Source organism: Pongo abelii, chromosome X (assembly GCF_028885655.2).
Source record: "Pongo abelii isolate AG06213 chromosome X, NHGRI_mPonAbe1-v2.0_pri, whole genome shotgun sequence".
Classification (NCBI taxonomy): Eukaryota; Metazoa; Chordata; class Mammalia; order Primates; family Hominidae; genus Pongo; species Pongo abelii.
Genome location: NC_072008.2, coordinates 102,407,710 through 102,422,004, shown reverse-complemented (window position 1 = coordinate 102,422,004; position 14,295 = coordinate 102,407,710). Strand labels below are relative to the sequence as shown.

The window sequence follows — 14,295 nt, the reverse complement described above, 5'->3', positions numbered from 1 at the left end:
ACTAGAAAGCATTTTCATAAAGTAGTGGTAACTATCATGTCTACTCTAAATGCAAGCTTTAGTGTTGTGATAATGAAAAGGTCAAAAGATTAGATTATTGTTTGTCACTGAAGGCCAACCCTCTCACCTTCAAAAGGAAATTACATAACTAATTTTTGTGGTTTTAATGATAGAAAACATAGTACGAATTAATGTCTTTCCAAGATGAGAAAGCTTCAAAAATGCTTGTCAACAGGCTTTCTTCCATCATAGTATCTGGCCCACAAAAAATATTAGCAAAAATATGTATAATCCTGGAAATCTTATCAAAGTGCTGTGCATATTTCAGGTGCTCATATGTACACTGAATGAAACAAATAAGGGCCATTAAGTAGTTCTGATGTTGAGGCTAATGCCTTAAACACAGAATTTTCATGTCTTTTGAGGAACATTGAATTTCCATCTTTTGAATAATGAAATTCAAGTGAGCTCATCTAATATTTATCCAATTTTTTGCATTTTAATCTGAAAAATCAGTATATAACTTGAAGTGTGCATTTCTTTGGTCACTTGAAGAGGAAATAATATGAGAATAAATGAAAACAAGTTCTGCACAGAAATCATGTAATAATCAAAAGGTCAAGGAATAAGAGTTTCATATAATCATCATAGTCAGTCCCACTTACACAAACAACAACAAATGAGCCAGAGACTCTAACAAAATGTTATCGTTAAAACCACCACATGATTATTCATATGTTATTATCTGTACTTTGCACTCTGATTCAGTCATATAGATTTACTAGTGTATCAGCCTTTAGGTATTTGAAAAATAACATTGAATGTACATCCTGCATTTCCTAAAGCATTTTACGGTGAACAATAACTTGAGTGCAAAAATGAGAAGAGATTCATCAGAATTTCAAAGTAAAACCCTATGCATCACCTAATTCTATTGAAAACGACGCTCATGGCAAATTTCACTTATCACTTGAAACATATTTCTGCCCTTGGATACCAGAAGCAAATTAAAAAACATGCTGTTGCTCTGCTATGGTGGAGCTGCAATGTGTCATGTTTAAATAGTTCAGCATTCAGATTTAGCTTGTTTCAAGTGCAATATAGAATCAATACAATCGTAGAATTCACGGCAAAATGCATTAGTAATTGCCACTGGAATTGCTGTACTGAAATAGCATTAATAGGATAGCCAAATAACTTTAGAATATATTTTTTCAATGAAGACTTGTTTTCTGCAATGGTCAACTTGTGAAATTTAAAACACATGACCTAAATAGTGTACGTGTGTGTACACACATATGTATACACACAAGATATCACTGTGTGTGTATACATATATATACACACATATACACATACAGTGATTTTATGAACTCTAGGTATTAAAAGCTTTTTCTTTACAGAAATGTAAAAGATGCATTTTGCTATTTCAAAAATACAATTTTTTCTTACAAAAAAAAAATCAAAGCTTAAAACTATATTTGGAAGTGCATTAGGAAGTGAACAGAGCAAAATACTCCACTAAAACGCGAAGTTTCCTAATAATAAGTCCTTTCAATGAACTTTACTTTCAAGGCTTGGGACTCACAAACAGATTTGATTAAAGCTCCTATTAGGTGACATCCTTTACATTAAATGAAGCTATACAATAGCAATTATGAGGCAGCTTAGTTTGCATCATATAAATTATGAAAAAAGCTAACTGCGAATTAAAAAATACTGCTAAAAGTTTCATGCAAGTAGACACCAGACATGTAGCTTTAATGTAAACTTAAGATGTGACTATACTAAGTTGTACCTTCTTCAAAATCCGAAATTTTCATCTAACAAACCACATTTTGAGCGGAATATCTGCAAAATGCAGTCGATTTTTAGTATGTACACAAAAGCTCAGGACTGGACTGGATTACCTCAGAGCTTTGTATCCTTTGTCTTGCTTGTAATAATGGAAACACCCCATTTCTAATGATGAATAGTTTAAAAATATATATTTAATACTAAATGTGTAACATATACAAATTGTTTTCTGAACAGTCTATATGAGTACAAAGAGGTAATCTGAAGAGCTGAGGTTTGTTTATTTCTAAGTAGAATGATGCTAAGCTCATTGCTCATTCTCTTGGTGCTAGAAAAATCTCCCTACTTACAGATTTGGCAGTGGCAGAAATATACTGGACAACCATCTCACGTTTGGTGGTAAAGTCTTTGTTTCGTAAAGGAGCTTTTTTTTCTTCGTTAAGGTTCATGTCCTCCTGTAAGAAATAACATTTACTGTGAGCATAGATAAATTTCCACTTAAGAGCTTCAAAAGTGATTAATAAACATTAATAATTTCTATGTCTTAAAATACTAATTCATGTGGTGACTAATGTCAAAAATCCTTTTTTGGGATACTTCGCTATTATTTTTCACTCTAGATACCACAGTTTTGTGTAAATTGTACCATGTATTCATGGTTCACATCTCTACCTAGCCAACTACTGAGCAGAAAGAAAAAAGTATTTTTAAAACTATTCCACAGAATAAATTGGCAGTTTATAACATAGATATACATGATACCTATGCTAACAAAGCTCTTTATTTATCTTGATAGCAAACACACACACAAAATGCTGTTTGGCATATGCTCCCTTAGGATCGTTATTACCTGGGAAAGCAAATATAATTTGCAACTTGGCAGGGTCTATATATCTATAATATGTCACTGAAGAAAGTTCACAAGAAGTTGTTGGATTTGGAAAAGAAAAAAAAGCAGAAAGTTAGCTGTATTGCGGTAATAAATGTCACTGATTAGAAGGAAAAGTATTCAGTTACAAGAACACATTGTTTTGAGGTTCAATAAACTTTAATTCAGTTGGAAATCTACCTTTATTTTGTGATATATACACTTATAACACTTTGATTAGACAAATTGTTTTTCTTCATTTTGAAATTCATGGTAATCCTTGTGACATAGGAAGACACCCTTGACAGGGTCACAAAACCAAGTTGGAAATGACTGTGCTTCAAAATGCAACACCAAATGAAAAGTCAATCTACAGAATAGGTGAAAATGGTTACAAATCATATGTCTGATATAGATGTGTACCCAGATATACAAAGAACTTTTACAGCTCAATAATAAAAAGACAAGAGTCCAGTAACAAATGAGCAAAACACTTGAATAGACATTTTTCTAAAGAAGATATACAGGCCAGGCACGGTGGCTCACGCCTGTAATCCCAGCACTTTGGGAGGCCAAGGCGGGTGGATCACGAGGTCAGGAGATCAAGACCATCCTGGCTAACACGGTGAAACCCCATCTCTACTAAAAATACAACAAATTAGCCGGGCGTGGTGGTGGGTGCCTGTAGTCCAGCTACTCGGGAAGCTGAGGCAGGAGAATGGCGTAAACCCAGGAGGCAGAGCTTGCAGTGAGTTGAGATCACACCACTGCACTCCAGCCTGGGTGACAGAGCAAGACTCCATCTCAACAAAAAAAAAAAAAAAAAAAAAAAAAAAAGATATACAAATGGCCAATAAGCACAGGAAAATATATTCAACATCATTCGTCATTAGGGAAATGCAAATCAAAACCACAATGAGATACTACTTCACTTCTACTAAGATAGCTGGAAAAAAAGAAGAAAATAATAAATGTTGGCAATGAATTGAAAAAATTGGAACCCTCACACATTGCTGGTGGGAAAGAGAAATGATACAACCACTTTGGAAAACAGTCTGGCAGTTCCTCCAAAAGTTAAACAGATTTATCTACCATATGACCCAGCTTACATACCTAAGCAAAATGAAAACATATGTCCATACAAAAACTTGCACACGAATGTTCATAGCAGCATTATCGATAATAGCCAAGGAGTAGAAAAAATCCAAACATCCATCAATTGATGAATGGATAAACAAAATGTGGCATATCATACAATGAAATATTATTCAGCTCTAAAAAGGAATGAAGTGCTGATACATGCTATAACCTGGATGAATCTTGAAATCACATTATGCTAAGTGAAAGAAGCATTATAAAAGACCATATATTCTATGATTCTATTCATATTAAATGTCCCAAATAGGCAAATTTATAGGGACAAAAAATAAATTAGAGGTTGCCAGGGCCAGGGGAGAAGAGGAGGGAGTTTGGATTCTGACTGATTATGGATATGGTGTTTCTTTATGGGGTGATACAACTGTTCTCAAAGTTGTTGTGCTAGTTTCACACTCTTTGAATATACCAAAAAAAAAACTATGAATTTGGCAATGCACAGTGGCTCACGCCTATAATCCTAGCACTTTGGGAGGCCCAAGAAGGAAGATCACTTGAGCCCAGGTGAGACCAGCCTGGGCAACATGGCAAGACCTCGCTTCTACAAAAACTTTAAAAAAATTAGCTGGACGTGGTGGTGTGCACCTGCAGTCCCAGCTACTTGGGAGGCTGAGGCAGGAGGGTCGCTTGAGACCAGGAGGTGGAGGTTGTAGTGAGCTGTGTTCCTGGCACTGCACTCCAGCCTGGAAATCTGAGCAAGACCCTGTCTCCAAAAAAAAAAAAAAAAAAGAAAGAAGAAAAAAAGAAAGGAAGAAAGAAAGAAAGAAAAAGAAAAAAAAGAGCACATTGTAAAGGGGTTAACTTTATGGTATGTGAATCATATCTAAAAAAAAAAAAAAATCAATATTTTTGTCCCTTTACTCTTACAGAAATTCTGAGCATTCTATTTTTTTTTTTTTGATAAAGTAAACTAATTGGCAAAGAACAGTATCAATGTCCAATGTTATTTTATTTTATTTTTTGAGACGGAGTTTCCCTCTGTCGCCCAGGCTGGAGTGCAGTGGCACGATCTCGGCTCACTGCAAGCTCCGCCTCCCAGGTTCAAGTGATTCTCCTGCCTCAGCCTCCCGAGTAGCTGGGACTACAGGCGCCCGCCACCATGCCCGGCTAATTTTTTGTATTTTTAGTAGAGATGGGGTTTCACTGCATTAGCCAGGATGATCTCGATCTCCTGATCTCATGATCCGCCCACCTCAACCTCCCAAAGTGCCGGGATTACAGGCGTGAACCACCACGCCTGGCATCAAAGTTATTTTAAAGATGCATATGTGAGAATGTGGAAGACAATCCTCAAAAGTAGACAAATTGCATCTATCTATTGAATAGTGACTTTGTTGACAGCAAAAATCTATATTTGCAACCACCGCAGCAACTCCTATGATGACTCATTCATAGTCAATACCTATAAATTTTGTGTATATATACATGACCTCTCTTCCTAATTACCTGGATCACTGTCTCTATCCCCACTTTTCTATCTAATGTTATTTCTCATTTGGATATTTTACTTGTTAATGACTTACTAGAAGGCAGAAGACATCTTTTTCCTCTCTCTCTCATAGGCTCTGGCATTGTTGAATCAAAGTAGAATCACAGAAACTAGGTTGGATAGCACTTATAATGTGGTCCACAGATGCTCATCTATGTTCTGTATCTATTTCCTTTTTTTTTTTTTTTTTTTGAGGTGGAGACTTGCTCTGTTGCCCAGGGTGGAGTGCAGTGGCCTGATCTCGGCTCACTGCAACCTCCGCTTCCCAAGTTCAAGCGATTCTCCTGCCTCAGCCTCCCAAGTAGCTGGGATTACAGGCACGCACCACCACACCCAGCTAATTTTTTTGTATTTTTAGAGATAGGGTTTCGCCATGTTGGCCGGGGTGGTCTCAAGCTCCTGGCCTCAAGTGATCCACCCGCCTCAGCCTCCTAAAGTGCTGGGATTACAAGCATGGGCCACCACACCCAGCGCATGTATCTATTTCAACTGACAGTGTACTCCCTACCTCCTCAGACAGCCCCACTCATCTTAGGGTAGTTTAATTTTTGCCAAATTTTTCCTTCAATGACTGGACATGAAATATGGACAACAAAATAATGTGTGTTAAGGTGGGTGGCATGACCTTTTTTCTTCTCTACTTTTAAAATTCTGAATCACTTATTTACTGAACACATACTACACACCAGAAACTATGCTAGGCTATCTAATCTGGTAGACTGTTTTTATACTCAAATTAAATATTATTTATAAAGCACTTAGAACAGTGCCTGATACTTAGTAAATGCTATATATGTTTGTTGAATAAATAATTTATGGTCTAGTAGTAAATAATTCTAACTGAGGCATGTATCAGATTCTTTGGAAACACAGGGCAGATGGAAAGGTCAGAGAAGTCTTCACCAGGTTGTGGGTCTCAAAGGATGAAAAAAATCTGACTGGAAGGAAGGAGACTGGTCAGGAAACTCTAGTGGTCATGTGTCATTTTTTGCTGCTCAACATCACTTGAACATACCCTCTACAATTTAATACATCCTCACATTGTCAGTCCCACCTGACAAAGGTAGAATCCATAAAAACTACATTTGTCAGTCTCCCCTTTAACTAGAGTGCAGGCATGTGGCTTAGTCTCCACCAATAATATGCAAGTATAGGAGGTATAGATTTAGAAGTGAACTATGTGAGGAAGCAGGCCACAAATAGGCCATCCATTCTGCTGATGTAGGTGGCAACAGAGGTGATGTTGTTACAGAACTGATGGCATTAACTGTGTCTTTTTCATTAAGACATTTTGATCAAATGGTTCTGGGATAAGAGCTCCTTAATTGGAACTGTATTTCAGTTGTGTGGTTCTGGAAGTTAGTCCTATAATGTTATCTAGAGCCTGTTTCTGCAACTCTGTTAATTCAAGAACTACCTAATATCCTCTAAAATTATATTCTATTTAAACCTGCCAGAGTGGATTTTTCTTACGTTCAATAATTTGGGCTGAAGTAATTTAAGTGACTAGAGATAAGAGTCAAACTAAGAAGAAATGTCAGATTGGCCAGAAAGAAATTAATTCAAGAGCCACATAAATGTTATTTGAAGACCACATTCCTTCTTTCAGGCTAAAGTACTCAACTTATCTTCATGTAACATGGGTTGGTGTCCACATCTCTCTCTCTCTCAAATACTCTGTGGTTTAACAAATGCAAGGAAGGAAAGAATGTCCACCTTCCTCACCTTGAAATACTTATACCTCTATTAATTCACCCTCTTGATTTTATTATCTTGCTGGCCAAGTACATCATTCTGCTGACTCATATTGTTTTTGTTTTCATCAAAATCCCTATGTTCTGCTCACATATGCTGGGCTATGTCTCTATTGCCTAAAAAAAATCTGGTTAAATTTCAGTCTCCTGTAAATGTGGTTATCATCAATCCACAACCTCCAAGTAGAATCAACTCTGGAACGCTGACAAGATTAAGTGTCTGTATTTGTATACTTCACAGCCTGGCCTAAGAGTGTGGTAGCATCACTTATGGCAGTCTCTAGGTAGAGAGTTTCTCTGCTTCCAGTGACATTTCTACATTACCGTGTACCCATTCAGCACACACTGCTGATATCATGCCATCACAGAATTATTTTGTAGGGAGGCAGGCAGGACAATAAGAGCAATGTAAGATTATACACCTCAGAGGAATGTTGTCAAGACTGGGTGTGATCATGCATGACAAGCCTGGTGTATATTAACTAGCTTTCAAAGAATGCTAGCTATTAGCGTTATCACCTCCCAACCTCAGCCTTTTAACCGCTTTTCATCTTACCCCTTATGTTTTAATAATGTTACGTTGCTTGTAGTTTTGCTACATAAACTGTGTTGTTACACACTCATTATTTTGCTCATGATGCTGTTCTCCCTGCCTGAAATGTGGTCATCTTTACCATCCTCTCCATCTGTTAATGCCCATCCTTGCCCCCTCCAAATTCACATCTGGCTATTATACTTCAAGACTATGCTCAACCACTAATTTTTCAGGAAGACTTCTCCTAAAGCACCTGATTTGAAAATAATTACCCTTATCCTATTCTTCCATATTAATTCTTTATGTGTCACTTACATTGAAATTATGTGATAAATCTATCTCTTCTAAACTTGAAGCTGAGAATAGGAACTTACTTATCTTTGTACTCCTAGCAAAGAGCATAATTCCTGGAATGCAGTAAACATTTAATAAATATTTGTTGAACCAATGTGATATTTAAGATCTTTTCTTTAAATATATTAACTAGCTTTAGAATCAGCAACAGTTTTTTATACTTATAAATTTGCTGCATAGGTTGATTGGAAATGAGTATCATTCATGTGAAGAGACCATAATGACTCATTTTGTTCTATAGAAATAAGATACATTCTACCAATTAGGCAGCTAACACTTCCAAATCATTAACTCCAGATCCATAATACCATAATAAAGCTAAATAGAGCAATATTCATATTCAATATTAACTCTAAACAGCGTAATTGAATATGAGACTATTTCTAAACATACTGATTTCTTATGGTATTCAAAACAAAAGCAAGCTTTTAGCATGTTTAACATTTGATGTATCTATAATACATGAGAAAAAATATAGTATTTTGTGGTTTTAAAAAACACTGTTTGAAGTCTAGTTGACCATTTATAATGTTATTTTTATTATTTTTTATTATTATTTTTTTTGAAACAGAGTCTCACTCTTTCACCCGGGCTGGAGTACAGTGGCGAGATCTAGGCTCACTGCAAGCTCCGCCTCCCAGGTTCACACCATTCTCCTGCCTCAGCCTCCCGAGTAGCTGGGACTACAGGCGCCCGCCACCACGCTCGGCTAATTTTTTGTATTTTTAGTAGAGACTGGGTTTCACCGTGTTAGCCAGGATGGTCTCGATCTCCTGACCTCGTGATCTGCCTGCCTTGGCCTCCCAAAGTGCTGGAATTACAGGCTTGAGCCACTGCGCCCAGCCTATAATGTTTTTAAAGCCACATTTGTAAATACTAAGCCATTTTTTTTATGCTTCTCATATGCCATGATACAATTTCCTATTATAGACAAATTCCTTCACTTCAGCAAACATTATATTGTTAAAGTTATTACTGAGAAGCCATATAAGAATAGGATCAAATGAGAAGGTCAAAAGTTGAACCAGTTGCCTATTCATTCATTTGTATTCTCATTCATTCATTCTTCAATTCTCAGTCATTCGTCATTTTTCTCCGCAATAATTAGAATGTTATACTCAAATCCAGTACCTTAGCAATACTTTGTAAACTTAATGATATGTGTTTAGAAGCTTCTCGTGAATTTTCTTTAATAACAACTGACAAAAGGTACCATGGCATTAGAGAAACACTTGGTAAAAGCAGCTGAAACAATCCATGCAAAACAACATGGCAGGAAGCTGAAGTACATTTCTTTGTCAGCAAATACTGACGTATCAGAAGACACATATAGATCATTACTGAAAATTTGCTAAAGCAAGTATTTAAGCAATTAGTGTAGGAGGTTTACTATACAGTTGGATAAAAATATAGCCTTTTTAAAAACATCTCACCTTATAGTATCTCCTAGATTGTTTCTATAATGACATATATAAACTACTTTTCTTTGAGTCACCAATAGAACAATTTAACAGAGAAAACACATAACCAAAATAAATGATTTATTTAATAAAAAGAGGTTTTGTAGAAAAACTATGAGGGAAGGATTCCTGAGTCAGGTAAACCCACACGTAAAATTCAAGGCCAATGCAAGAAGTTGAAACTGAAGTATACAGAATACCACATAGAGTCAAGAAGATTGTTCTTCTTTAAATAAAAGCAAGATATTTCAAATACAATAAAATATTTACAATATTTTGAAATGAAATAGGAAGTTAACATGAAAACCAGAGATATTTCTGGTTATTTCAAGATAAAGTATTTTAAAACTGTCGAAATTAGCCAGGCACAGTGTCATGCCTGTAATCCCAGCACTTTGGGAGGCCAAGGCGGGCGGATCACCTGAGGTCAGGAGTTCGAGACCAGCCTGGCCGACATGGCAAAACCCCATCTCTACTAAAAATACAAAAATTAGCCAGGAGTGGTGGTGGGCACCTGTAATCCCAGCTACTCAGAAGGCTGAGGCAAGAGAATCACTTGAACCCAGGAGGCAAAGGATGCAGTGAGCAGAGATCGCGCAGCTGCACTCCAGCCTGGGTGACAGAGTGAGTTTCCATCTCAAAAAAAAAAAAAAACTTGAAATATAGCATGAGTTAGGCATTTTTCATTTATAAAAAGAAAAGAAATTCCTTGACATTTTAACAATTAGTAAGAAAGTAACTCCTTTTCAAACCTACTTTACTGGAAAAGCCACACAGACAGACCCAGCTTCTAAGTCAGTCCCAACAGACTCAACTTCCAAGTCAGTCCCCTTCACCCTTGCTTGAATTACTTCCTCTTTCTTCCTGGTGTTAGATGTACTGTCTGGAACAGGCATGAGTACACAAACATGAGCATGAGGGTCTACACATTAATAATGTAGAAGAAAAAATGGAAAGAGCCCATCTTCCCAATGGCACTTGTTGAAGACCCATTTATTAAAGTCCAATTTAAACCCATTTATTTAGAAATATAAAAATGCAACACTCCAGATTAGTTGCAAGAATAACTGGCTGTCATCAAGTAAGACAGGAATTTATTAGTCACGGTTCAGCAGGAAATCTTTGCTTGATTCATGGATTGGTCTGATAAAAGTTAATACTACAATTTAGTAAGTTGCTAATGGTGCACTTGTTCCATTTGGACCTACAAATCTTTGTCAGATTTATGTTTCAATTATGAGAGAAATTAAACCAAATATCAAAATAAAATGAACTTGGAGCTAAACTTTCTAATTACTGCCTATTTTTAAGCAAGACATAAAAAAATGACATAGTGACACTGTTCTCACTAAAAAGTTATTAATCATGACAGCAAAGACTTGTATGATTAAGAAATAAACTAATTTTAAATCATTTTAAAATCTTGTTCATGTTTTTCTCATTTTTACTGTGTATATTTTATAATGTACATATTAATATCAGTACATACATGCATGTATATAATGTTTAAAATATATTAGGGCTACTTACTCAAACATATATATATATATATTTTTTTTTTTTTTTTTTTTTTTCTGATGGGGTAGGAAATAAAAGGTTTAGAGACTCTTGGACTAGTCCAGAGGTTGGCAAACTTTTTCTGTAAATTGCCAGACAGTAAATATTTTAGGTTTTCCAGACCATATAATCTTTATCTCAACTACTCAACTCTACTGTAGCACAAAGGAGCTATAGACAACACATAAACAAATGGGCATGGATACATTCAACAAAACTTTATTTGTGGACACTGAAATTTATATAACTTTCATGTGCCCTGAAACAGCCTTTTTTGGGTAACAATTTAAAAATACAAAACCATTCTTAGTTAGCAGGATATACAAAAAAAAACCTTGTGGCAGGGTTAGTACCTTTGACATCTTTATGTCTGCTGTACCTAACAAAGTATCTGCCATTCAGTAGAGAGTTGTCAAATAAACTTCACCATGACACAGAAATCTGTCTTTTCTTTTTCTTTTATAACTCCAGCTTATGCTCCAGTATATCACCCTTGCCAGAACATAAGCTCCTTGATGGTAGGGATTTTCTTTAAGTTGTTCACTGCTCTCTTCTCAGACCTTAAAACAGTATTGGGCATATGGAAGGCATGGGACTTTGACGAACTAAACTGTTCAAATTTTGAGAACATTTATGCCAAAAAATAAAGACGGATAATTCAGAAGCAACACTGGGTTTCACAGTGTATTTAGGTGGTGTTCTCTGCTTCCATCCTGAGCCCCTGCACAGGGCTAAGTTCCCACAGTAGCCTATTCACAGCTATCCTAGTGCTATGGAAATAATTTATGTACTTTTCTCCCCGAGTAAACGCTGAGCTCTCGGAGGGTAAGGGAGGTGTTGCATTCATCTTTACACTTCCAACATATAGCATCCTACCTGGCACATTGCACATATCAATAAATAGTTGCTTAAATACACTCATGCAAATAAATACTAGTAGAATCCTTCAAAACAGAAGAAATATTTTTGAAAGCATTTCTCTGTACAAACCAAGAACAGAGCCAAGTTTTTAAAAAATCATGCTCGGCAATAAAATTAAAAATTGACCCAGATTTAGTTACCTTTTAGATCTGTTTACTGGGTAAGTTTTGCTCCTCTTCTATAAGCTCGTCATAGGAGTTTTATAAGAAAATAAAAAATGTTGTCTAGAAAAGCTTCTGGCATTATCTCCGTCTAATGATATGGAGTAAGGATATTGAAAATGTAAATATAACCTATGGATATTATGCTGTCTAGACAATTTCTGAGATTCTAATCATTTCTGACAACTATTTCCATGGCCTATTATAGATTTTAAGACCTAGTTTACCAATAATTTATTTTGTGCTACCTTAAACTATTAATTAAAATTACTTATTCTGAGGGCACAAAAAGATTCATCCAAGCTAACTAACTTCTAAAAGACTAGGGTTGGGTGAGAAAGAAACCCATAATAGCAGTCAGTGGAGAACAAGGATGCTTGGGTTAATGTACAACACCTGGTGTTCAAACACAACTATTCTCTCTAAATTAATGAAAGGGAAAAGTGAGAGAACAAAAATTAAAAGGTTTGGGATTACTTATGAGAGTTCTAGCAGATGGAATAATTTAGTATTTATTGCATATAACTACTATCATTAAATTATGACAAAAATGCAAAGTATATTAATATAAATTGCTGAACAGAAAAGAGTGTAAAACATCAAATTTGCACGTATAATCATATATTAAACATTACCTTTAACAAATTAGGTTGAAATGAAATATGGCTAGAGGTTAATCATAAATCATTACTAGCCTCATCTTTTGTATAAGACAAACTATTTAATTACCTATATTAGAACACAGTCCTTATTGACGTATCTATATGTTGCCAATGCAACCTGAACCTCCACTTGGGAGTTCCTTGTGCTGCTAATAGAAATCAAATCCAACTTGAACTCCCAAGAAATTTCTATGGGTTCACTTTTTTAATCTTAAAATGAAAATCTCCCCTCTCCCAACACCCCTCTCCCCAAAAAGAACTCTAATTGCATAATTCAGTCTAGATGAAAACACTATTAAGCATTTAACAGTCCCTAAGCAGTATACTCAACGTACAAAAACCAGCTCAGTTATTCTCAGTAAGCTCAAAGGTTATGACAACTTAAAATGTTGAAGAGTTACTCAATTACAGCATTATTAATTTCCTTACATTTAAAGTGGAATTGAGGAGATATTTCATCCAATCCTAATTAGAGGCAATACAAAATGCTTCTGATCAATATGAGAAGAGTTACGAATATGAACCGCTTTAGTTCAGTCATCTTTAAAAGTCACTAAATATAGGCTGGGTACAGTGTAACCCCCAGCACTTTGAGAGGCCAAGTCAGGAGGACTGCTTGAGCCCAGGAGTTCGAGATCAGCCTGGGCAAAATAGCAAGACCCACATCTCTACAAAACAATTAAGCAGGCATGGTGGCACATGCATACAGTCTCAGCTACTCAGGATGCTGAGGTGGGAGGACTGTGTGATCCCAGAAGGTCAAGGCCACAGTGAGCCATGATCACACCACTGCACTACAGCCTAATGGACACAGCGAGACTCCATCTCGAAAAAACAAAAAAAGAAAAAAAAGTTACCAATAATAATAACATGGAAGGAATATTGTTTTCATCCTACTACCTTTACCCACTTGTGGAAGATTTGAAAACATGACTCTGGGTATGGGAGGGAGACAAGAATCTTAAAGAGCAAGTGTGATTTACCCCATGCAGGTAATTTTAACAATCTTATAAAAGCAGTGGTTTTAATTCTTGAAAATTTTAGTAAAAGAACCACTTCTCAATTTTCAATTAGTAGTTGGTAACCATACTCTAAATACAAAATTCACTTTTACAAACTATGAAAGACACTCTCTTAATAAAGAGCTTATATTCTATAAAATGAACCATCATCAAGAAATTTCAAAGCCAGGTGCCGTGGCTCATGCCTATAATCCCAGCACTTTGGAGGCCAAGGCAGGAGGATGTCTTGAGCCTAGGAGTTCGAGACCAGCTTGGGCAACATGGCAAAACCTCATCTCCACAAAAAATAAACAAAAAAATCGCATTTATTTGGCACATGCCTGTAGTCCCAGATACTTGGGAGGCAGAAGTTGGAGGAGGGCTTGAGCCAAGGAGTTTGACGCTGCTGTGACCCGTGATACAACCTGGGCAACAGAGCAAGGTCCTGTCTCTAAACAAAAAAATAAATAAATATTTATTTCAAATTTGGAACTTCAAACTTGCCAGCAATAGCCATTGATACCGTTACTTAGAAAGTCCCTTAAAAATTGCATCATTGAATAAGCACAACATGAAAAGTG

The 14,295-nt window shown here is 36.1% G+C and overlaps 1 protein-coding gene across 7 annotated transcripts in view; it reads right to left on the bottom strand.

Annotated features, from left to right (window-relative positions):
* The window catches only part of DIAPH2 (diaphanous related formin 2), a 905,937-nt gene that overhangs the window by 830,348 nt on the left and 61,294 nt on the right, over positions 1–14,295 (bottom strand). For all 7 annotated transcript variants that reach the window (XM_054544831.2, XM_054544832.2, XM_054544829.2 and 4 more), the window contains one exon: positions 2,148–2,252. In XM_054544831.2, the coding sequence (XP_054400806.1) occupies positions 2,148–2,252 (105 nt within the window). The remainder of the gene's footprint in view (positions 1–2,147; positions 2,253–14,295) is intronic.